This window comes from Phyllopteryx taeniolatus, chromosome 10 (assembly GCF_024500385.1).
Source record: "Phyllopteryx taeniolatus isolate TA_2022b chromosome 10, UOR_Ptae_1.2, whole genome shotgun sequence".
Classification (NCBI taxonomy): domain Eukaryota; kingdom Metazoa; phylum Chordata; class Actinopteri; order Syngnathiformes; family Syngnathidae; genus Phyllopteryx; species Phyllopteryx taeniolatus.
This window is the reverse complement of record NC_084511.1, coordinates 25,105,920-25,131,472: the sequence shown is the minus strand read 5'-3', so window position 1 is coordinate 25,131,472 and position 25,553 is coordinate 25,105,920. Positions and strand designations below refer to the sequence as shown.

The window sequence follows — 25,553 nt, the reverse complement described above, 5'->3', positions numbered from 1 at the left end:
TCTGTGTAGTGGAGTACGGGTGGTGTCTGTGGAAACACATTTGGACAGCTACCAAGAGGTTATTGATCGGTTCACGATTCATGATTAAACTGGGAGCTCGTGCTTTTTGCTGCAAGTCATTTGGAAAATAATTTCCCAGCCTTATTCCCAGCGTGGTCATTGCAGCTATATCGTACAACCCCAATTCCAATGAAGTCGGGACGTTGTGTTAAACATCAATAAAAACAGAATACAATGATTTGAAAATCATCCTTCCATTTTCATGATTATTTGCTAAAAACAATGAAGTTTATCAGTTGGAACATTACATAGCTTGTCTTTGTAGTGGATTCAATTAAATATATAGGTTGAACATGATTTGTAAATCATTGTATTCTGTTTTTATTGATGTTTAACACAACGTCCCGACTTCATTGCAATTGGGGTTGTACATCCTCACAGCATGTGACTAAATCGGGCCAATCACGAGAGATTGTGTCCGCGGCATTCTACGCGCAGCAACCATTTTTGACGTGTGCGCGTCAAGCGACAGAGAGGGGCCGCGCGGGTCAATTTGTCGGTCACGTGATGCAATGCAGGCGTTGTTGGCCGTGCGACGGCGGGAGTACAAAGAGGCCTTTAGTCTCATAGGGCTTCACAGACCCCACAACATCCCATCCAGGGTGTAGGGGAAGTGGCAGTAAAACAGGCCAAAATCCAGATGTCAGTGGGCAAGGCAAGGTAAGAGACTCATTGGAGGAAACCGGGAATTTACAAAATTGAACAATGGCTCTTAATAGGGAACTTCAATACTAAATACTAGTATTATAAATACTAATAATAAAAAATGTATTTTAACACAGTCCTGACTGAAACAATCAGATTTCATGCAAGTATATTGACTTACAAGTTTCCCCGTTTACGAGTTATGAACCATAAGTTAGGTAGATTTTATTTTTCTTGGTGCTGTGAGCCAGAATTTGAGCTCTGAGCGAGTTAAATTCCAAAAATGGAGCAATCGAGGTTCTGTAATGCTGTCGCAGGTGGGCAAGGAGAGCTATCTGTTTTGAATGGATTTCTGCACACAACAAAGCCAAATTTAAAAAACACACATATCCAAATTGTGTCACCTCTACCATGCATTGTTAATCCAGCCCAGCAGCACATGCAGGAGTAGTTCTAAAGTAGACTTGAGACGCTTTTCAACAGATTATATCATGAATTTGCAGCAAAGACTGCAAAGGGAGGAAGCGCTTCTGGCTGCTGTTTCATCCTCGTTTTAATGACACATAACCAGGAGGAAACTCAAAGACACACCTAACCTAAAGTTGAACACAAATAATTGACCCATCTTTAAACCCAACCCAGTCTTTCATGTGTCTAAACCGAACCGTTACAGCACTATTTCCATTCCAGATGGAACTGGAAAGACTCCAAAGTCACGCTCGGGAAGGACCAGCAGTCATTTCTGGTCCTGACGCAGAACCCAGACACAAAGCATCCCGCAGTAAGATAATTCGATGACATCATCAGCGTCTGGTGTGACGTACACTTGATGGACGGTGTATAATTGCTTTCGACACAACAGAGCAAGAGAATATCAGGTGTTTAACTGGCGTTGCGAAATAGTCTTTCACACCGTTGTCAGACCACCTTGGTTACAAGGCTACCTCCAAAGATGGAATATAATTGCCATGACAATAGATCAACTTTAGCTACCTTGTCATGTCCCCAAAAGTGGGCACTTTATTGTCGTACTAAAGCGGCTCCCACGACCGGAGACAAATTCCTTGTGTGTTTTGGACATACTCGGCAAATAAAGATGGTTCTGATTCTGACGAGCTGCTACGGCAGCAACTGACGGGAAGTCAGTCAACACGCAGGCTGGCTGACGGTTAGCCAGTTGACAGCTAGCCGCTAACCTGAGCCAACTCTACGCTCTCATTCGCTGAGTCCCACGTCGCTCACCAAGCCAAGCCCCGCCTGCACCTCGCGTGCACATTTAGTTGTTTAATAATGCAAAATCAATTTGTATCCAATTAATTGATGGGATAGTCTCAATCGTTGTACAAAAATGACTGAAACATTAAACCGTTGGACATGTGCATTCAAAGGTATAAAAAGGTCCAATTAAAATCACCTGTAAAGGTTATACAGTAATCCCACGCTATATCGTGGTTCGTGCTTTGCGGCCCCGTTATAGCGCATAATATTTTTGGGGAAGTGCTATTACTCTATTTTTTATACTATTTGTACAATATTTTTGTGTTATCCATAGTTCCTGCTCTCTCTCAATATATTATTTTTATAAGTGTTTGTTTTGTTTTAAAAGTGTGTTTAAAGACCATAAAAAAAAAAAACAATTTTAAGTGCCGTAAATGTTATGAAGACATGCCTAGGTATGTATTTTAATCGGGTATTTCCGTATCGCTGATTTCACTTATTGCGGCGGCGGTCTGGAACGTAACACCAGCGATGGAGGGGGATTATTGTTGTGCATTATAGCTTGATTCTGAAATTTCACCCAAAAGCTCAACATCACCAAGGTTTTGGGAGCGGTGAAGGTTAATCCAAACACAAGCCTCTCGACTTCACACACACACACACACACACACACACGAGTGCGATGGTAAGAATAGAAGCTCTCGCTGAGCGCAACATGCAATTATACACTGATTCTGCCGGACTTGTTTACTGCACGCTATGGCGACAACAAAAACGGGACATTGCATTTAGCTGCATTTTGTAACGGAACTTTAGTCACATTAATGTACCTACTACGTGGGCAGCTATCGTCTGGAACTCGATGTGACCAAGCGTGCCGTGGAAAATCTTTTGACAACTGACCCAGCATTACATGGCCTTTTTTTTTTTTTTTTACATTGTGGATTATTTCTAGTTTTTATTTGTATTTCTGTCATGCAGTTACCATCAATTAGCAGCTAGGGGAGTGGCCACATTCACTATTATGGCGCATACACTGCAAGACCTTTTTTTTTTTTTTTTACTCTATAAGTTATTTCGATCATGAAGCGATCATGACACATACAAATGTGCACGGAAAATAGCGTTCTGTGGATCTTTTCAATTTTTTTTAACTTGGTGCATTATTTCAAGTTGTTCTCTTTATTTCTATCGTGCAAGGTGGGGGTCATCATGACTAACTTGGCGAGGAATGCATTGAATTCATTGTATCCCGTTTTCACGGTATGCCCGCATGGTCTACATGATGACTGAAAACAGATGTCGTGTTGAAATTAAGCATCATCGGCTGCAAAAGTCATCAGGTCGAATCTCCAAAGCACTCTGGACTAAACCCAAATGGATCATAATAGAAAAGTCAAGTATCAACCAGAAAAAATCTGCACTAATGTCATGCGATGTTTCATGTCCATAATCCTCCTCCTGCATCAGAGATCATCTTTGTTTCTTCTTCACTGTTCTCCATCTGTCCCCGGGCACCGTCACGCCTACTACTTTGATTCAATGAACACACGGCGTGTGTGCGTGTGTGTGTAAGAGTAGGGTTTTATCCCGAGATGAACTCTGCAGCAGTGGAGTTGAGGTCTGCCTAAGAGAGAGGAAGGAAGAGAAAGATTCCACATAAACAAAACAAAAAAACATCAGGAAAGCAGCAGGAATTGGGGGGGAAAAAAAATGTTGAGAGTGAGCGGTCCAAAGAGGAGAAAGTGACAGAAATGATGAACAAAGGAATGCAGAGGAGGAGGGAAAGGATGGAGCAGGGGCACAAATGGGATAATTCACGTTCAATTCAAAAAATAATAATAATAAAGAGTGAGAGAAAAAGCTGCATTGGTCTAAAACTTTTTTTTAAAAATTGAAAGTCAAGTAGCTCAAGTCCAATAAATAGCTTGAAAGTGTACAAACTAAGATAAGTAGTCGTAGATAATGACTAAAAAACAACAGCAGCCAAAAATTGGTGTGTTCTAAAACTTTTGACCAGTAGTGGTCAAAAGTTATTATTATTGTTGTTGTTGTTTTTTTGTGCGCACATTTCTTCTTTTGCTTTATTTTCTTTTTATTTTGTTGTAGCAGTGCTTTGCAATTGTTAATCTGTGTCATTATTGTTGCTCAGATACACCGCTCCATAAGAATCTGGTTTCTTCTGATACGAGTCCTCGTCGGCCAAATTTTGATTCGTCAACTGTTAATATCGTCATCTTACTTATACGGCTTAGTGGGTTACATGCACTAGTTGTATCCTGCAATATGGGTTCATGCAGTTATGCAGGGTACACCAACATATAGTGTGCATAAAAAATAATGCTCAATGTCTTTATAAAGAAATACTGTATATGTTTTGTCATTTTAATCGTAGGTAGCTCGCATGTTGAAAAAGTGTGGGCATCCCTGCCCTTGATAGTTAGAAAAAGAAATCAGACCCCTATACTAGCTTAACTTCTCAACATAAAATTGAGAGGACATGTCTGTCATAACAGTATGTATGAAAAAGTCTCAAGGACCCATGCCCCGGAATTAAATAGGAAGTTGGCGATTTTGGGTTGAAGCAGCCATTTCGGACAAATTCTTGGGCTCGTACGTTGAGGAACTCCTACTCGAGATTTCACACAAATGAGCCCTAATCGGTATACTCGACTGGTGTCTTAACAGCCCGTCCTGCTATGACTGCTCCTTTTTTTTAAATTTTTTTTTATACATGTCACGTGGAAAAAAGCCAAAGAAAAAGCAAAACACTCTTGCCAAACTCAGTTCCCGTGTGCAAGTTTTGTGCTACATTAGTAGGCCATGGTCTGCAAAGCGCTGTTAACATAGTCGGTATCCACAACAACAACAAGAGCACTCAGGGCATGCTGGATGGAAAAGAAGCAGATGTGGCCGCTGGCACCGTTTATCTGAGCAAAACATGACATCACTTCCAGATGGTTTACTCATTAATAGCCCACCATATGAAAAAAAAACGCAGTGCTGAAAATTTACACCAAATGGCTTTCACAGTGACAGGGCCGGCAACGCCACAATACTTCATGAGTAGTTCTTCATGTCCTTGTTATGTTTTAGTTTGGATTTACTGGGGGTGGGGGGGGGGTAATGTCAAAATAAAATAAAAATAGCCATAAAAAATGTCATGGTTCAGGGGTTTCCACCAATAAAATTGCATCGAACAAATCAAAATGCAGAGAGAAAACCATCTTAGGATGAGTGTTGGGAGTAGAGCTGGGGGGAAAAAAATCATATAACTTAAAAAACAGATCGACACAAAATTTCTGCCTCGAAGCTCCGCCAGTTTTGCCAGAACCCTTGTTTCACATGGACATTTTTTGCAGACGGACGCAGTGTTGGGTCGCATAAACTTTCCCAAAAACGACAAAGGAGCGTCTGTGATTTTTAAGACACTTTAAGACGTGTAATGTACATGTAACAAGATAAATATGAGTGAGCTGTATGGTAGGTAGAATTTCTTTTTTTACCTAAAATGTTAATCGCTAGCACGCTAATGCGAATCGTGATTGCTAACCATTTAGCATTTTGCTCTCAAATTCTGTACATCGAATTTGTATCATACACTCAGTACCAACAAACAAATGCAGTTTAAGGATTGAAGTCCATTAAATTAATATTACATGAGAATAAAATGCATATAATTTTTGTAATAGTGGGGGTCCATTATTATTCGATGACTTGACTGACGTTTTAGTTTATTTCGAGCCAGATCATGAATGGACATTAAGATTAGTTTTCAAATTAATTTTGTATTTATTCTTTGAAGCTATAAATGGTTTCATGTTTGATTTTAAGTAAAAGCAACAAGAAAACAAAACAAATTAACATTCATTAATTACAGTAATATTATTGACTAAAATGACATTACTTCAAAATTAATTGACTAAAATTACAATATATTTAAATTCCTCTACTAAAACTATACTAAATTTAATTGATTAAACATACAACAATTATATTAAAGTTATGAAATACAATTCCATTAATTATCTTAAAATAACTGACTAATGCTGTATTAAAACTAATGGACTTAAATTACATAAATTATATTGAAATTTCATGACTAAAATCACATTATTAAACTTAACTGACTGAAATTACATTCATTATATTGAATTGTGGGAACTTACCTTAAATATATCAAACTAATTGAGTAAACATAATAAATTATGTTAAGTTTCATTTTGGCATCGTTGTCTTGTTGAATGGCATCAATGTATTAGTTTGTGAAACAATGTAGAAGCACAGCAGATGTCTCAAGTTATCAAAACGGGTGTTGTATTATTTCACTGACAGATAAAATTCATTTTTTTACACTTTACTTTTTTATTGTAAGTACATTCCACATGCTGTACTTTTTTCCATGAGTTGAATCAGTTCTTTTTATTTAAGTCTTTTTATTTTATTTTTTTCTTACAATGTGTTCATAAGTGTCTGCACTTCTACTTATGTAAAGTGTAATTTAAAAATTTTATTTTTTTTTGCCACCTCTCTTGGTAAGTACCTTGCAGCAAACAGTTCTGCAGCATTGGAGCTTAATCCAGTCTTAGCGGGTGGCCGACGTGGAACAAAAAGTGCCGCATGACACATTAGTGTGTGTGTGTGTGTGTGCGTGCGCGCCTACACACAACTGTGAGACAGCATGGCGGGGGGCTGATTCACCTTACCCTCTAATCAGCAAGTGGAACATTAGGGAGAAAATTGTGCAACCTGAAGAACACATTAGCTCCTCAGAGGAACACCTCCATGCCTTTGGACCACGCGCATTAGAAATAAATGCATCAAAATGTGTTATTAATAGGATTTCAACCATTTATTGAGATAAAAAACTTAAAACTCATTCAGTGCCAGCCTTCCCAGTTAACATGGATATTTAACTTCTAAAGCCGTCAATGGCAGTGAATGTGTTTTAATGATGGGTGTAACGATTCATTCATTATATCAGTGTACCGATTTATATTCCTAACATCCGACTGGATCGATCTGTGCTTGACAAGTTAGCCTTCTGGATGAAAATATTATCGATTTAAATTGTTTTCAAAGCTAATGAATCAATTGTATCGATATGAGAAAAGAATGCACTGGATTTATTCAAGTCAGACTTTATGTGGAGGTCTGTATGTGTTGTATTTCAAAGAAACACGCTTGTAATTCCTTTTTTATTTTTCAGTTAGCACAACGTTACCTCCTCCTTCTCTTCCTCGTATCCTATTCTACATCCCATTTCTAGTCACTCTTTTTCGTAGTGCTCTTAGTGGTTGGACCGAGACACCACAGTATTAGTGTGTGTTATTTCCGAAGCACTTTTAGTGCAGTTTAAGACGTCAGCCTGTCTCGTGGATGGCAAATGAGAAGGTGGCGAGTTACAAATTATCACTATGGATGCCCGTGTGTGTGTCGTTGAACCCTTTGAAGCTTGCTCGCTGTCTTAGCTTAGCTCGCTAGCCGCTAACATAGAGGTGTCTTTTTGATCAACACATCGCTCAGCTGAAATAAAGTGTAATGTGTTGTGAATGTGATTACTGTGTCAAAACACTGTGTGTGTAGCAGAATTTCTGGCAACTTTGCTGCATGTGGAACCAAGTGTGGCCAGTTGAATTTTTTAGTTTATTTCTTACGAAAATGTTCAAACATGGCTAGGGCAATTATGCTATTAGTCTAACGAGTTTAAGATATAAATTTAGCACAAACTATGATTCCAAAACAATTTAATATCATTTCATTTTTTTTTTTTTTCTCCTGGTACTTTGGCTTCCTCCCACATTCTAAAAACATGCATGTTAAGAACATTGAAGACTAAATTGTCCATAGCTGGGAATCCTTGCTTGCTCTCCTCCTTTTAGCTCCTCTCACAAGCACAATGAATACATGTTTAAGTCCTGTCGACTGCATCGTGTGACAAAATACCCAAACCAGCAAACTGCAGTGCTGCCACACATTTATTTTTTATTTTTTTCCCCCATTTCAGGTAGACAAAGAACAAGTGTTTTTTTTCCAGCAGTAAAGCAAATATGTTTATTAAGCATTTTTTAACGTACATGGGGACAAAATTACACTTCATATGATACTGGAAGTAAATGAATGTTGAATGTACACTGCGATATTTACAGTCCCAATCATGCCAAGATGGCAGACAAAATTCCAATGAGGTGTTGAACTGATGAGACTGAACATTTTTTGCATTTTTTTTCCTAGCGGACTGACAGATTTCAGGCCTTTACAAAGTGTTTGTACATGCGATAGGTCACCATGATTGTAGTCCTTGGCGAAAAATAGCATAACATGATGCAAAAATATGACACAGCCTGTAACTGCAGCGTTCATGAGAAACAGATGTTTATTTTTTTAGGTCCTGTTTTGGCTGTTTTTTGTTTTTTTTTCAACTTTGGCTTGTTAGAGTCTTAAACCTCCTTTTAAGCCGTTTTCATGTCTTTTGCATTTGACCCCTTGACAGCGTTACACTCTCACAACAGTACTGCGTTTAGTTTAGCACCAAACCAATGCGGACGATACACCGTGGATATATTTCAATATTCTTATGCGCTCGCAAAAAAATATATATAAACACACAACTAAAGAGAAGAGGAAAAAAGAAAAATCCCATGGGGACAAAAATTTACCTTTGTTATCCTTTTTGTCATTGAACACTTAGAACAGGAGTCCAAAAATAGCTGCAGGCAACTTGTCCAAACACAACAGCACCATGGTAGAGCAGAACACACAAAAAAAGGTGGCTTTTCTCCCCAAAATAAATATGGTCTCATATCAAATGCTAACAAATCGCCAGGACTACTTTTAACACGGAACATAATGGAATACTTGGAGAAAGGCGGCCTATAGATACAACATTCAGGTGTTCATACGCTACACAGCCGACAAACAATAAAAAAAGAATAGTCGCAGACTGCGGATAAAATAAGGATGGGCTTACAGAGTAAATAAAACAAAAGCACGTCTGTCATTTGACTCTTTCCAAAGTGCATACACTTCTTTTTTTTCATTAAATAGCATATTAAATTATAATGATAGTTTTGCACGGAGAAGGCTGTAACAGAATTTAGGCACATTGAGTATCAGTTCACAGAAAGCCTCAAGGCAGCTACCGATCAACACTCTCCCCCAGCCCCGAGTAAGGTTTCCACTTTTTGAGATCTTCCAAATGCAGTTGCTTTGGCACGTTTGTGACTGTTGGCATTCAGGAAGGATTTGAGTGTTTCTCAGGGAGGAAACAGTCCAGATGGAGAACATTCTTCATGCAAGTCTGATTAGATCCGATCCAGCAGCAACCTAAAAGTTGGTCATTGCAAATGTGCCGTCTTTCTGTCTGTCATTGACACAAACAACTATAAGGGGGTCTCCTTTTTATAGTTGAAGCCGGGGTCCGATCCTTCAATCTGCAGTCTGAGGGCTTGTTTAAGGCTTAGCTCCGTGTCTCCGATGGGGTAGTTTTCTAGGACGTCCTGGTGGTGGCCTCGGTTTTGGGCCGCGCGAGAAACCGACACCCGACCCAAGAACACCTGGTGACCCTGTAGGTGGTAATTGGGGTTGGTCATGATGCCGTTGCGTTTCTTCTCGGCGCAGCTCTGTTTGTGGATGAAGAGCTGGTCCTGCTGTGCTGAGCTTCCGAATACGACCTTGCAATGGGGGTCCTTGGCGACCGATTTATTGAGGGAGAGGCGCTTGTCTAATTGGGTCATCTCATACTCAAGGACCTGGCCTTGCGTCGAGCCGCCGTTCTTGGATTTTTTCTTGTCCGGCCCTCCTTTGCTGTTTGCCATGCCATTTACGAGCTTGGTTCCCTTTGTCGACTTGAGGCCGGGTTTTGGCAACGACCAGTCAAAGTCACTGGACGGCGACGGCGGTGGCTGCTGGCCAATGGATTTTGTGGTGGAGGAAGGCGAGACGATGGATTGTCTGCTGCGGCTACGGGGCAGCGAGTGCTGCTGGATTTGTTCGGTGAAGGTCATGCCGGGGAAGCTGTCTATGGGTACAGTCTGCGCCGTGGCCGTGGACGACGTGGTCCTCAGGGACGAGTTCTTGGAGCTCTTAAGTGAATTGTTGGACAGTGATGATTTCTGTCTATCTACCGTGGAGTCGGGGGAATCTGACGGCGAACTGAATGCGTGCACGGGCCCGTTGGTGAGACCGCCGCGTCCTGTTGACTGCAGATCTCCCGCGCCGGTGCTGCCAGAACTGCTGGACTTGATGGTGAGTGACTGCATTTTACCTGTCATTTTGTCATCCATTGTGTGCACCGGGGACGGATTGCTGCCGTTTAGAGTTGTGGCTCCGTACTTTTCTAAGAGTTTAATGATGGTGGAGTGGCCGCCTTTGGCCGCCACTCTCATTGCTGTGCGTCCAAACTGGTCAGCGTGGTTTGGGTCGGCACCGTTTTCAAGAAGTATCTGGACCACGTCGATGTGACCCTCCTGGGCGGCGATGCCTAAGGCCGTCGCACCCTGGTTACACGTGTGGTCGACGCGTGTGCCGTTTTCTATCAGAAACTTTACAACTCTGGTGTGGCCTTGCCAGGAGGCTGATTGCAGGGCGGAGCGCTTCTCGTTGTCGCAAGCGTTGACGTCGGCATGGTAATTGATGAGCAGCCGTACCGTCTCCAAGTGACCCTGCCAGCAGGACACGTGGAGGGCCGTTCTTCCCTCTGTGTCGCACGCTTCCACGTTGGCGCCATTCTCTAGGAAGTACTCCGACATTGCCAGCTGGTTTTCCAGTGCCAGTATATAGAGCGTCGGGCGTCCGTCTGCGTCCTTGTAATCGATGTCGGCACCGTGGCTTAGCAGAAGCTCGACAATGTCCCGGTGACCTTCCAGCGCCGCCACCCTGAGAGCGTTCCTCCCGTCATAGCCTCTCTGGTCTATACATGACTTGTTGTCTAGAAGAATCTGGACGCAGTCGTAGTGCCCCTCTTGCGCAGCCAGTATCAGCTGTATCCTGCCGTCGTTGTCAACCTCTGTGCATCGGGCACCTTGCTCGATGAGGGCTTCACACACTTGCCGGTGGCCTTCGAAGGACGCCATGTGCAGCGGGGTCCAACCAGCGTCGTCCCGGTGGTTCTCATCCAGACCTCTGTCCAGCAGAGTCCGGACAACCTCTACATTGCCCTGAGCGGACGCGATGCTCAGCACGGTCCTCCCCTCGCTGTCAATGCTGTCCACGGCCGCGCCCCAAAATAGCAATGTGTTGACAACTGATGCATGACCCATGGATGCAGCTGCGAGGAGAGGGGTGCGCCCGTTGTTGTCTGTGTGGTCCACGTCGGCGCCGCCTTCCAAAAGTAGATCAACGACGTCCACATGTCCTTCGTAGCCGGCCACCAGGAGAGGAGTCATACAGTCTTTGTCGCAGTGGTCTACCTCTGCCCCCCTGTCGATGAGAAGACTCACCACAGAGGCATGGCCTTTACTGGCAGGGACGCAGAGAGCCGCCACCGAGAGGGCGGTCCGACCATCCACGTCCTCGTGGTTGACTTCCGCCCCGTGGTCCAGGAGGTGCTCCACTATCTCCCGGTGTCCCATGTATGCAGCGGCGATGAGGGCTGTTCTTCCTTCATTGTCGGCCTTGTTGACTTCGGCCCCATGCTGGAGGAGGTTAAGCACAATGTCCTCATGGCCCCCCCAAGCGGCTGCCCTCAAGGCGGTCCTGCCGTCGGCATCGGCGCAGTCCACTTTGGCGCCAGCGTACAGCAGAGCGGACACCACCTCTGAGTGTCCACCCCACCCGGCTGAGCGCAGCGCTGTCCAGCCATCGTGATCCGTGTGGTTGATGTTGGCCTCGCAGCCGATGAGGCAGTTGACCACTTTGGTGTGGCCCTGCCTTGCAGCTAGGGTGAGCGCCGTTTGTCCGTGGTTGTCTTCCAGCTCCATGTTCGCCCCTCTAGAGATGAGCAAAGTGACGACATCAAGGTTGCCGCTGTACGCTGCGTTGGAGAGCAGAGTTCTAGCGCTGGAGTCGCACTGGTTCACAGAGGCTCCATTGTCTAGTAAAGTCCGTATGGAGTCCTCTCTCTCCAGGGCCTGTTGTACGATACACGAGGCGTGGTCGTCTTCGTTGTTCACGTGAGCGCCCGCTTTGACCAGAAGTTGCAAAACCTCCTGTTCCCTCGGTATGGAGGTGGTAAGAGAATCTTTGGTGGGGGTACCGTTCCAGACCATCCAAAGAGCCAAATTGACCGGTTCAATCTGCAGATTGGAATTCACGAGGTGAAGCGCGAATTCCTGCACTTCGAGGGGTTTGAGCTGCTTCGCCCGGCACGTGTAACTCATAGCCAACATCCGGTGTCCCTCCGCAGCATTGCAGAGGTACTTTTGTGTGCAATGCTTCACATCCAGCAGCCACTCTGCAAAACTGTAATGGAAAAGGATTTTGGTGCTCTCGAAACCGTCCATCAACAACTTGGAGAGGATGTCCATCTTTTTCTGAAACTCTTCCATTGTTAGCGTCGTGTTTTTGGTCCAGACTGCGTGGTACAGTTCCTTCACCGTGAGCGGCCTGCACGTGGCCAGGATGACGTTGAGGATGGGCTGGACTTTGGCAAACTGTTTCCTGACAAACAGTCTCTGGCAGAGCCACAGGTAGAGGCCGTTGAGTGTGCCAGGGATGTCACGGATCTCGCGCAGCATGATGAAGTTCTCCACCACGCCGTCCAGTACTCGCTCCAGGTAGAGGAAGCATCCACTGCTCTTGATGTGGAGCTGGTTGAGCATCTCCGCCGTCTCCTTGGTGAGATGCTGCCTCAGGGCTTCCTCCTGGTCCAGACGGTGGAGGATGTACTGTTGTACGTCCTTAACGATGTAGGCCTTGCGCAGATCGTCCAGGCTGATTTTCCGGAATCCTGTTTGGAAGACAAAAAGTACACTTAGATTAATGACAAATATATGTAGTCATTAAACATTTACAGTATTTTATCATAAAATTCTAACAAAAAGCTAAAACTTTAACCCCTGCGGTTTAAACAAATGTGTGACTTATTTGAAGATTTTCTGCATCCCAGGAGCACCACATTCTCTGCAATTCTTAGCATGTCTTTAATTCACTAAAATTGTTTCCTGTTCAGCATTTTTTGTAGTAAGCTCTATGTTAAAGAGTTAACTGTACATATAGCCTAATCACAGCTATCTTCGGGCGAGAGGCGGGGTACACCCTGAACTGGTCGCTAGCCAATCGCAGGGCACATACAAACAAACAACCATTCACACTCACATTCACACCTACAGGCAATTTATGTCACGTACGTGGTTAGGGCGAAGGCGAGTAACGCAAGGCAAGAACATGGTGGACCCAATTGCAGGGAAGCAGGGAGGCAAGGCAGGAATGTGGGAGTCTCAAAATAATATTTAATCTTCAAAAAGGGAAAACAAGGATATTGGATAAAGCAAAACTGAACGAAGTCCCACAACAGATAATCAAACCAAAGTAACAAAGAAACACTTGAATATCTAAAACTGGAAACAAACTATGACCTGTGAGTAAGACGTGGAATAGATAGGGAAAATGACAACTGACAATGACATACCACAATGATAAAGACAACTGACGACTATGACATGGCAAAGACGTGACAACGACAATGAACCGACAAGAAGTGAAAGAAACCAGGGAACTAAATACAAACAAATTGACGACACAACGAGGAACACCTGGACAAGACACGAGTGGCTGGAGAGAGCTGATTGGTCGACACAAAGTAGACGAGAACAGGTGGACACAACCTAATGAGCACACGACAAACATGGAACACAGGAAAACATGGAACAAAACTAAACACAACCCAAACCAAAACAATTTAGAGTCTTCAATCAAGCTGCCACGCATGTTTTTGTGATGTGGGAGGAAACCGGAGTACCCGGAGCAAACCCGCGCAGGCACGGGGAGAACATGCAAACTCCACACAGGCGAGGCCGGGATTTGAACCCCGGTCCTCAGAACTGTGAGGCAGATGTGCTAACCAGTCGGTCACCGTGCCGCCCAGACTCATCATCATACTAAGAATGTGACGCAATGCAGCCTTCACACTGAAGGTGATCGACCTGGCCACTGAAAAAGGCAGTTTTCGTTTTCTCTTGTGTTTGTATGTGTAATGCGTGGCCGGTGAGCTAGTGGTTACCAAGTCTGCCTCACAGTTCTGAGGTTCAGGGTTTGACTCTCAGCTTTGTCCTTCCTGAGTGGAGTTTGTTTGTTTTTCCTGTGCTTGCGTAGTACTCAGATTTCCTTCCACATCCCAAAAACATGCAGGTTAAATGGAAACTAAATTCTCCATTGGTGTAAACTGAGTGTGAATTGTTATTCGTCTAAATGTGCCTGGCAATTGACTGAAGACCAGTCCAGGGTCTACCCCGCCTTTTGCCTAAAGTCAGCTGGGATAGGCTGCAGATCACCCTGAGGACAAGCGCTACAAAAAAATAATGGATGGATGGATATGTGCGGCTTATAAATCAGTGAGCTCAATAGACTGATGTTAGGATATTTTAAGGCTAACTTTAAAATCATACCCTGTATTTAGACATTGATTCAGTACTTTTCAGATAATTAGGTTGAGATAATCTTCAATTTCCTCAGGAACGGGATAACCGACTAAAACACATCCTTTTGGAGGAAATGAGCGTGTCATCCCTCTGGCTGCTGGCAGAAGAGACCATCAAGCAGCAGTTAGCTTTGAACTTGGGCAATAAGTCGTGAAGGGAAAACAAATCTGGGCCGGGTAAACTTACGGAATGCTCTCACTGTGTAGGGTTATTTTAACAGCGAAGCGTGCATACGTTACAGTTGAAATGTCAACTTTTGTGGAGGAGTGACCCCCATAAAATGTGAGAAATGTGTCTGGCCACAACAAAAAGCACTCCAACAGATACACAGTGGTATGAAGTAAGAACAGATGGGTGAAGAAATAAGTATCCCCTGCTGAAAGAAAACATGTTTGACTACATAGCCTCATATTTGGCAGCACGATCGGCACAAATGTTAAGAGCACAACATAAGCTGTGGTTATGGGGAGTTGACGTACGAGTGAGGGGGCGAGGGAAAAATCCTATCGCCCGCTGATTGTGCATGGCGTCCTTCTATCGTAGGTCTTTTTCTGCTGAGAGGGTTGAGGCTTCATGAACATCTTTAGGAATAATTACTTTCTACCATGGTTTTCTTGAAGATGCACTTTCTTGTATGTTAAAGCCATCTGTGACCGGTGTGATCAGTGCACTCTGGAGTGCCTTTGTTTACAATTCCCACAGTTTTCAGGGCCGCTGGGACCAGAAGAACTGACAATTCGGGTTTTTACATCAAGTATCCCTGTGGAAAAGGTCTTCCCACCCGTGTACAAATATCCAGATTTTTAATAGATTCATTGATCTAATACATTGAACTATAACCTATTCACAAATTCACACAGTCATGTTTTTTTTGTGCTCTTTATCTGTTTCTAAGAAAATTGTTGTCTTGGAAGTATGTTGAAGTGATGCATTTTGACTGTTCTTAGAACTTTGTATGTCTGGTAGAGGCTAAGTTTAGGCCTGGGTTGTCTAGCAGAAGTTACGGAGAGTCTTTGTCGCATGACGGCAACATACATGCGCACTTCCAGTGCATTTCTGTAAAATCAAATCATCTGTAAGTCATTTTTTAAGAGGAATGTAAGATAAGTTTAAAATGATTATAGTGTTTCAGGATCATAGTTTGTGGGACAGAATACATATATATGTATGTGTATGTATTTATGTATGTATGTATATATATATATATATATATATATATATATATATATATACACTGACTGAATGTTTAGATAGCTCATCATTTGTATTTATGATTGCTTTTCACTTGTAATACACCCCTCACGGGAGATCTATCGTTACTCAAACTGTTGCCAAAGCTGAGGCTACTGTTTGGATACGAACGGGCTTGTGGAATTTTACTCCCACGAGGCCAGCCAACCCACACCTGGAGGCTGGATAGCAAACAAGACGGGCAAGGCGGCAGTTCCCAAGCATGTAGTGAAATTTAGGACAAGGATCCAAGACAAGGGATGTGCACTCCCCGCTAATATTTGAGTTGTTTCGTCCTTGAGACCTCCATAGAATAAAAAAAAAAAATACTTGAGTTCTTGTGTTATGCGTGTATGGAAGAACGTAACTGACACATTCCATTGTTACAGCTATAAAGTTAGCTTAAATTTATAAGCTATACACTGATAGTAAGTGTTCATGACAACAAAAACCCAATGACCCTAACCCACTTTCAGTTAATTGTTGCAATGAACCATGTGCCGTTTCCTCCGACCGCCCCCTCCCTTTCTTTTCTTTGGCCGCATGACTTTTTGCTCCGGTTCCAACTTCAAAAATCAAAAGAATCACATTAGCAGAATTTTGGAAATATGCGTGACTACCGAAAAACAGTTGCAGATTGTGTTGCTGTGACTGCACACTTGGGAGATTTGTTTACTCGACATTAGTCCTTACAACTTTTATCAGAAACACTTAAGAATATCAAATATATTCCCTTGTTTTATCATCTCAGAATTTTAAGGTTCTTTTGGGCCAGACTCGATGGGGTATTTAGTCTGACTGTGAGATTCTGATGTCACCGACTCTCTGGACCATAGCCTTCTACGGACACTCTGGGTTTGCAGCAGCTGGGTAAGCCATGAGCTAAGCAGAGGGGAAGAGGCCATTAAATGGCTCGGATGAAAAAGTAATGTTTTGCCTTGAAGTGGAATTTAATTGGTTTTATTCACCGAGGGATCCGTGTGAGCACACGGTCTACTATGGAGGAATGCTTCAAGCTGTGATATCTCCTCAGCGAAACAAAATAAAATTGCCTCTCTGCCGCAGACAAAACATTCCGTGGTTACTGACACAACAATTGTAAGGATAGTCACTTGAAACCACCAGGGGTGGAGAATGCGGGAGTGAAGCCGTGAAGTCAAGCCACTGCCCTATACTGTGTCTTTCAAACAGAACAGAGAAAAATTGCATTTACCTCGAGCAATTTTACACCGTATAACAGGGAAAGATGTCTGTCACTACAGTATACATGGTTTTCTTCAGTGAAGATTTTATTCCTATTGTAATCTACAATATCAGGTTTCGCAAACTTTGTCAGCTCAATACCTAAATTAGAAATGTGTTTTACCCTTGATATCACGAAAAAGTATTGAAAGGTAGTTATGGCCATTGAAAAAAATGAAGGCCAACAAAATGTATTAAGTGGTATTTTTTTTACGAGACATCATGCATGACACAGTTTCAATCTGCAAAACAAACAAACAAAAATCCAAGACCTCTAAATTTGGTTATAGTCGCCAAGAATGTCATTTTATACAGTAACTCTCAAAATCAGTGCACAAAGTTGTCAGTTAAGTTGCAAAACAATGTTGTTGGTTTTAGAAAATATTGAGAAGGTATTAAAAAATGCTTAACTTAAGGATTTTCGTGGATCCTGTTTACCACGGTTTACGATGTAGTTCCATTCTTACAGCAGCCACATAACTCAAATTTCCAACCGTGCTATAGTTTATCACGAATGTATGCAAAAGCAGTGGTTAAGTCATAGTTACAATACAGTATGCAGTATACTGTATTTGTAAGAAAAACAGGCGTAGACCATAGATAAACAATTAAATGCAGAACAGTAAGTACGGTGGTAAACTAGTTCATTGCACACCGATAGAAACCTTGTATGTCAGGACCTGGGAAAACAGAGAACCCCCTGTATACCCTGAATATGCATAAAATCATTTTTAAGAACATGCCGAAAAAATGTGGATTGATGGTCAGTAAATTAGCTAACACCTTACTTAAACAAACAGTGACCCATAACCAATTTAGGGCCCCAACCTCAAATTCGGGTAACCCTGCATTAGATTATGCCAGTCCAGACTAGGGATGGGTATCGTAAGGTACGGTACTTTAACTGTTTATATACATTTTAAATGTAGATTTATTTTTTTTAATATCTGAATTATCACAGGCTTTTTTTTTTTTTTTTAACTTGTGTTGCAACTGCAACGACATTAATGTAAAATAAATTAATAAAAAATGATTTACAGAAAAATAACTTTCTTGAAAACAATCACTATTATAATGTTCAACATTATATAAACAGTTCATAAGAAAACAGTGGCGTACAACTCCTGGAACTGTTCATCTTGCGCATGAGCCGAAGCTAGCCGTGCCTCTTGTGCATGGCTCTGGTGTGGGGCGAGATGGAGAATATCTTAATTTTATTGCAAGTTAGAAATTAGATTGGGGATATCAAAGGTGCAAAATAACGTTCATATAGTCTAAATAAATAAAAAATAAATGTCATTTCTCCAAGACCGTTAACAGAACCGTTAAGGGTGGAGCTTGTCAACTCTCTCTTTAATTATTTCGCCCAGGGCAGATTTAATACCAGGGCTCAGTACTAGCTATCCCTAGTCCAGACAGCATTTTTGACAGAATCACAGTTAAACAGGACACAGGAATGCAACACGTAGCTTGGCTATAGGAGCCTTCCAAAAACTTAATCTTGTTCAGTCAACAAAGCCTCGACTGTAGTATCTGTGTGGTCGCTTTTAGGTCCGAACAATAGTGGCGGCGAAACAAACAACAAGTGCCACATTCATCAGTGTGAGAGATGCAGCGCCAGAGTAAAAAAAAAAAATTTAAAAAAAAAGGCCTCTCAGCCAGCTGCTACTTGTTACAGAACTGGATACCAGCCACAGGAGACACAGCTCCAAGTACAAAAGAGCGACTGTTTGCCTTGGAGATTATTTTTTTATATTTACAAACCAGGCAGAGGGCATGTGTGCGTCGGGGAAACTGATGGCGTGAGCTCATGGGTCAGTGTTTAAAGTAGAGATGCAGTGTCTCGAATCGTCCACGTTCCTTTTTGCGGGACAGCGTCTTAGGTCAGCGGATCAGCAAAGAAAACAGAAACCTAAGCCCGGCTGCCCTCAGACGCTCCGGCAAAGCCGTTCGCGACAGGGTCTGCTCGACAGCTGCGCTGATCGCCGCTCCAGCGAGCACTTGCACGCCAATCTCCTCGACACAAGTATGAGGACCAGAGTCCAGAAGGGACTACAGACAAGTGTGGTTATTTCATCTGAGAGAGATATTGTTTTGTTTGCCAAGCTCTCTGTTGATCTCTCTTTGGAGAGATGATCGTAGAAACTAGTTCTTTTTACGGCACTGCATCACAATCGTTTCACCTACTGGTAATTAATTATGTTGCACTGGGGACGACGATCATGCTCAAACATGCGTTCCGCTAAATTGCAAGTCGCTTTCCAGTCAAACCTGTTGTGGTTTAACTGAACAGGTCTGAGGGGGCGGAGGAGGGCAGTGGGGGTACACAAAGTACCTGCGACTTTTGAGTGACAGAAGCTCATTACGATGCAACAGGACACTATAAGGCGGTTGCACCTGGTCACGCCAACGTATTGCAAAGTTATCACCATATCTCACGCTGCTTCTTTCAACACCACAGCTGAGCAAGTTGACAAGTACTCAAATAACCAGCGAGGCCACGCAGCCTTGCTCCACATGAAAGATGTTTTTTTTTTAACTGTCTGTTCAGCTTAAACAATTAATGAGACTGCTGCAACATGATGGATGTATTGCAATTTTTTTACATTTCCATTTAAACACCGTAACCGTACACTGGAATCGTGCCAAAACAAATCTCTCATTGTTAGGATAGATGTTGCGTGATTATGGCTTGTAATCTGTAGCGATGGGCATAATCGATCATTAAGAGTTGATTGATGGCTGATGAAATGGAGTGCCCTACTCATTTTGTTTTGCGCTGTTGATTCAGTCTCATCTAGTTTGAGATAACAAAAAAACAACCACATGGGATCAGCTATGGATAGTTGAGCAACATGCTACGTGGAAACATCAACTTTGGCACATTTTCACTCAGAAACATCTTATTTTTTGAAAGAAAAGTACACATTAAGAATCTATTACTAGATTGACTGTATTTCTGATTTAATGTTCTATTCATTGAAAAAAAATTGCTTTTCTTTAAAAAAAAACAAGGGCCTTTCGAAGTGACCCCAAAACCTTTGAAGGGTAGTGCATGTGAATAATGCATCCATCCATTTTTTTATACCGCTTGTTCTCTCGGGTTGATAAATGTAGCTGACTTTGAGCAAGAGGCAATGAACATCCTCGACTGGTCGTAGCCCAAAGTAAACAAACATTTTACTTGAACAAACAGTCCCCCCCCCCCCCCCCCCCCCCCAGAATACCAGCAACCAATTTACATATCAATAATACATAATAATTAGAATACAAGGTAATAACCAGTATCAATCAAGAAAATGTAGTCAAATGCCTATCCCTCATATTGGACCTCACAAACTAAAGGCTTGTTTACCCTGGACCGTTACTGAATAAAAATTTAAAACGGTGTTGGGCACTCATTAGTCAATACAACAACAGTACTTGTTTCAGAAATAGGTCTCGAAGTCGACTTTTTTTTCAGCTGTGTTTAAGGCTTGCTGTGAACATGGATCCGCCTTGTCATCTGTACGTGAAACCTTTCGACCAAAACTCTGGTTTTTACTTGATTGTTCTTCCATAATCTATGCATGCTCCAAAGTCCCTTCCCCCAATCTAGTAGATAAGGAACCAAAACATTATTCATCACACTGCCAGCTATCTCATTTACATATTCCATGATGTAATCGTGAACTAGGAAAACAAATACTAAGCGGCTAAAAGGGGGTATAGCACGACAACTTAAATACGTACTGTACGAAAGTCAGAACACGCAGTAGTCTATTCCTATTTTATGCTAACACAGTAAGTCATAATTACAGTAAATATTTGTAAAAAAAAAAAAAAAAACACACAAAATTTTGGTGACCATTGATTTGCAGTTTTGTGACATTAAACAATGTAACGCTTTTTCTCGAGTGAGCGTATGGAGAGGAAAATACTTTGTCCATAAAATCGCAAATATTTGGGCGATCGTTCTGATGTTTTCAGTGGTTGAAGTGGGCATACAGTATGCAGAGCTGTCCACATAAATTTCGGTGACGTTTGAGCGCAGATTTGTGACATTAAGCTACGTTAAGCTTTTTCTCTGTAATCAGTATATAAAGGACTCCCCAGTTGAACATGTTCTATTTCACCGCAACTCCCTGGTGACCTTGCTAGTCTTCAGGAGACATCACGGAGAGGTCTCTGCAACCAGCAGACTCGAGTCGCCATCAAGTCACCAACTAGTCTCCAAGTCATAGAGACAAAACCCAGCTATAAATACATGCAGGTCATTGCTAACCGACCAATAGGAATGTGACCTAAAATGTCGATGTAGCATTATCAGTATTTGCAACACACAACTCTCCTACTCGAGGTGTGAAAAAGCTGTGAGCGCTGCGAGTTTCAAGCCCCCACAGGATCGGATTTCCTATCGCTCGCCCCTTGTTTTATGTTCATCAATACACTTCCCGCCGACCCGGTGTAAAGCATTCCACGTTTCCAATCACCGGCACAACAAATACACAATTCACATTTTAATCATTCTATGCAGACAAACCAACGCCAGAGAGATCTGGAAACCTTTTGTTGCTTCACTGGCAATTTATCCAGACCAAGAAAATATCAGCAGCAAGGCAAAATCAGTGCAGAGTTATAACTGTCAAGCAGGTCATGAGGCGAAAAAGATCTTTACTTAAAAGCAAGGGGAGCAAGAACAGGCAGAATGTGCCAGGAATTCCTTCTATTTTTATCCATACTAAAGTCTAATTAAGACCTAATTATAACACCCTTTAATTAAAGCATAATCCGATAAGTCTACCTCTGTCTAACTGCTTCAGAGCCTCGGAAACATAAAAACGCTCTGTATAGAAGTACTTGGAAGAGGTATGTCACATACCAAAGGGCATCACACAGATTCGTCTGCCATGTCACTGCAGTGGCATTGGTGGAGATAGACCTGTAATTTAGCCAGCAGTCAGACTGCATGCTGGTGAAATTACAGTATTCAGCCAGGATTACGGTCTTCAAATCATCTCAAGTGGTACTCGACTTGCAGCCCAACAGATGACATCTCATGCATGAATGTTGAGCATAAATGTGCTTGTCGGATACCGCTGATCGCTATGATGACATTTTGGGGACTGAATTATTATGTGTGCGAAATGTTCCTGCACTCATTATATCGTCATCAAAAAAACCTTGTAATATCATAACTTGGGTCGAATTCGGAATCGTACATTTTCACCGTAAACTGTAAAGCAAGGTACACACATACCCACAATTGGGCCATATTTAAGCATTTTCCCTCAGCAAAGTACCGATGATCAGATGTCCCTAAAATATGATCCTGAGCGATTATCCTGTGGTGTGGGGTGTGTTAAGAGAAATGTTTCCATGCCGACCGGCTTGGAAAACAGCCAAGGCCAACAATCATAAATGTTAAACCAGTTCAATATCCACGTTAGCAAATCCTTGTGTGTGTACTCAATGCCAAATTGAGCCGAGCCGCAGAAGACTCTGTGATTGTGATGTGAAATGGAGCGATAGCTAATTAGGAAAGTTTGCGCTGTTGACGAACACAAATACAGAAGAGCAACTAGTTGTGTTGAGTGTTTTTTAGAACATGTCTCCCAAGTCGTTCACCACAATTAAAATGACAAGGAGAAGAGTTGCCAATGTAGATAACAGTTATCCTAGCCTCTTCTATTTCTTCTTCTACTACTACTCTTTCTTCATCCCTTGTATTTTCTGGCAATCTAGATGCCCTGTGGCACAATGCTGCCTCTCACAGGTCAATCTACGATACTACGACAGACATCTGATTTGAGTTAGGAGAATCACGATTGTAGGTGGAGATATGGCTATGTCTGCGGTGTGCTGTGTTGGTCATCTCAAGTACACAACACACTCAAAGAGCAGAAAGAACATACTTGGCAATTCTTTTCCTCGTGATGTGTAGGGTCTCTCACTTTAAAAAAAAATCGGTTCAAATGGTAAAACCCGTTATGTGTGCACCCCGCTTGAAAGAATAAGAAAGGGTAGGCGATAGGAAAGTCATTGCCTTCCAAGGCAATTTTCCAAGATCATTTTCTTTTGGTTTCAAATTCATATCGTGGATTATTTTCTAATTCGCCAAATCCTTGTAATCCTTGATGAAGTTCTTGATTTATTTAGTTACACTATGTCTTTCGCACTGGTACGTCTCCATCATCTAAACACATAATTTTCGGCCTATTCATAGGTATCTCTGTCTCTCTTGGGGGAGCATTCCTGCAGTCCAGAAGAAGTAAAACAACTTGCTGCTTTACAACTATTTGTGTTGTCAGCGTGCCAGAAGCACTTGCAATGACCTCTAAATGAGGCGGCTGACAAAAAAAATAAAAAATCTCAAACAAAAAATGTATATGCACGGAGATGTTAAAAACTACATTGACCTTTTTACAGTGCACTGTGTTAAGATTCTGCTGTGGGCCACGATGACAAAAGGACATCTTGAAAGATGGAGGGGTGCTTTAAACATACTCTTCTCCTTTGTGAATGTCTGCAGTAAATCAATTGGGTCTCTTGGCAGCTTGGGCAAAAAGAACGCGCCATTCACAGCAGCGGGCACGGCGAGGTGAAGACCGTGATTCACGTTCCCAGGGTGGGCTAAGTAAGCTCCCTCTGAGAGGAGACCCAGCCCGTAGCCACATTTAGCTTTTATTGTACAATAGATAGGAATTTATAACGCCCCCCCCCCCCCCCCCCCCCCCAGGGATGATTCAATAGCTGTAAAACTTGCCATGTGTTGAAGATCACCTGATTAGTTTTGGGTCAAACAGCCCGAAACTGTGTGATCTTAGGATCCCCCCCCCCCATCCCCAACATGCCTCACAAAATGAGTAGTCTTCTAAAAGGGGCCACATGCTTTGTGTAGCATTTCCCAGCCAATAACGCAGTTAATTAAATCTATGATTCATTACCGCAGGGGGCGGGGGGGGTGTGGTATTGCTGGGGGAATTCATGTGAGTGTGAATGTGCGGCTAGTTCAAAGTTTGTGGAAGGATCAAATTGGCGAAACAACGAAAATGATGCATGTCCTGATTGGGGAAGTAAACCTCACTGAAATAGCTGGAATGCCCTCATGTAAACGGGCTTGGGGTGGGTTCTCTTGTGCAGCCCCAGTAGCACTCCATCTCTGTATGATGATTATAACTGCAGTGATCAAATATTTGCATTTCACTAATCTGAACAGTCTATGGGTTTTGTTACATTATGTGGATGACCTACAGTAGCAGGCGGAAGGGCACCGGCAAATAGCAGGGTGCATGCACATAGTCAGAGGTTTCTCCTGTTCATCAGCTACCTGCAATTATGTCACCATTATACATAGTCATCCATTTTCCAGTCTGACTGAGTCACTTTCCCACCAAAACCATACATGGTCACAGTTTGTGATGTACTCTGTAGAGAAGGGTTCAAGTTCGAGTACCATGGTTACTGTGACCTAACCAAATGATCCACGGAAACAGACCAGAGCTCCATTAGGGGTGCTTTTAAATGACAAAGATGAGTAAAAATTAATCTGTCCTTCATTTCATAAAAGATGGGCTTTCATTGTGAAACCATGACGCGCCATCTTTAAAGCTACACCGTTATTATCCATCCTATCCATCCATCCTCTAAACAGCCCTGATAATGTGCTGAAGGGTGCTACGTTGCAAGGAAGTGAATTTTCAAAGGAACAAATTGGTCACAAATGGGGGAGGGGAGGGATTGAATGAATAGCTCTAGTACATTCTGCTCACTCACTGTGGCTGCCTTTTTTAAATTTTATTTTATTTTTTAATCTAACCATCTCTCCAGTTACTAAAAGCCACCTATGAAAAGATGAAAAGATTTTAATCTAGGGTTACATGTCCTTCTCTTTTTAATAGCTGCTGCAAATCTGATACATTTTTTCAAAAATTATACCCGTGTGCTCTTTGTATGTAGTCAAACGTAGAAAATTGACACGGATAAAGATTGGAGAATGGTATTTTCCTGAAGTTCTTGACTTGAGTTCTTTGAATGTTCAAAGTCCTTGAGACTGAAAGAAAATACCAACAGCTGGGTGGAGGCCGAGTAATTGGACTGTGTTTACTGCCACTTTTTAAAATCTTACACCTTATTTCATTTGCAAGCTTGAGTTGCATGTCCCCACTTCCATCCCGCCCTCTTCTTTGCTCGGCCTTCTCTCCCCGGGACCTTGTAAAATTGCTGTGCACTTTAACCAACTCCTGACCAAAATTGTCGCCTGAAGTGTTTCCACTCCACTGCCCCTATCGAGGCTGTACAGTAGCACTGCACTGAGTTGGGGGGGGGGCCCTGGAAAAGCAGCATGTTCTCTGTAGATTTGTTACATACTGTTTTTTCAGTCTGTAAATTCCAAGTTCAACACGGGGGAAGACTGGGATTTTATCATAAATGAGTGATCATAACACGCGAGTGCCAGGAGATCCAAATTCGCACTCCTGTCGCAAACAGAAGCGTCTTTGTTTGCGAGCTGAGCGGATGCGAGCGAGGCATTCTGCTGCAGGCCTCAGAAAAGCCTCCTTCATCCTGCTCCGGTCTCCGAGGTGTTGAAAAGTTCACAGA

The 25,553-nt window shown here is 42.6% G+C and overlaps 1 protein-coding gene across 1 annotated transcript in view; it reads right to left on the bottom strand.

Moving 5' to 3' along the window:
- Window positions 1-7,883: 7,883 nt before the first annotated feature.
- Window positions 7,884-25,553, bottom strand: part of ankrd50 (ankyrin repeat domain 50) — a 40,479-nt gene continuing 22,809 nt past the window's right edge. Inside the window, exon 4 of the mRNA XM_061787361.1 lies at window positions 7,884-12,811. Within this exon, the coding sequence (XP_061643345.1) occupies window positions 9,306-12,811 (3,506 nt within the window). The 3' untranslated portion in view covers window positions 7,884-9,305. The remainder of the gene's footprint in view (window positions 12,812-25,553) is intronic.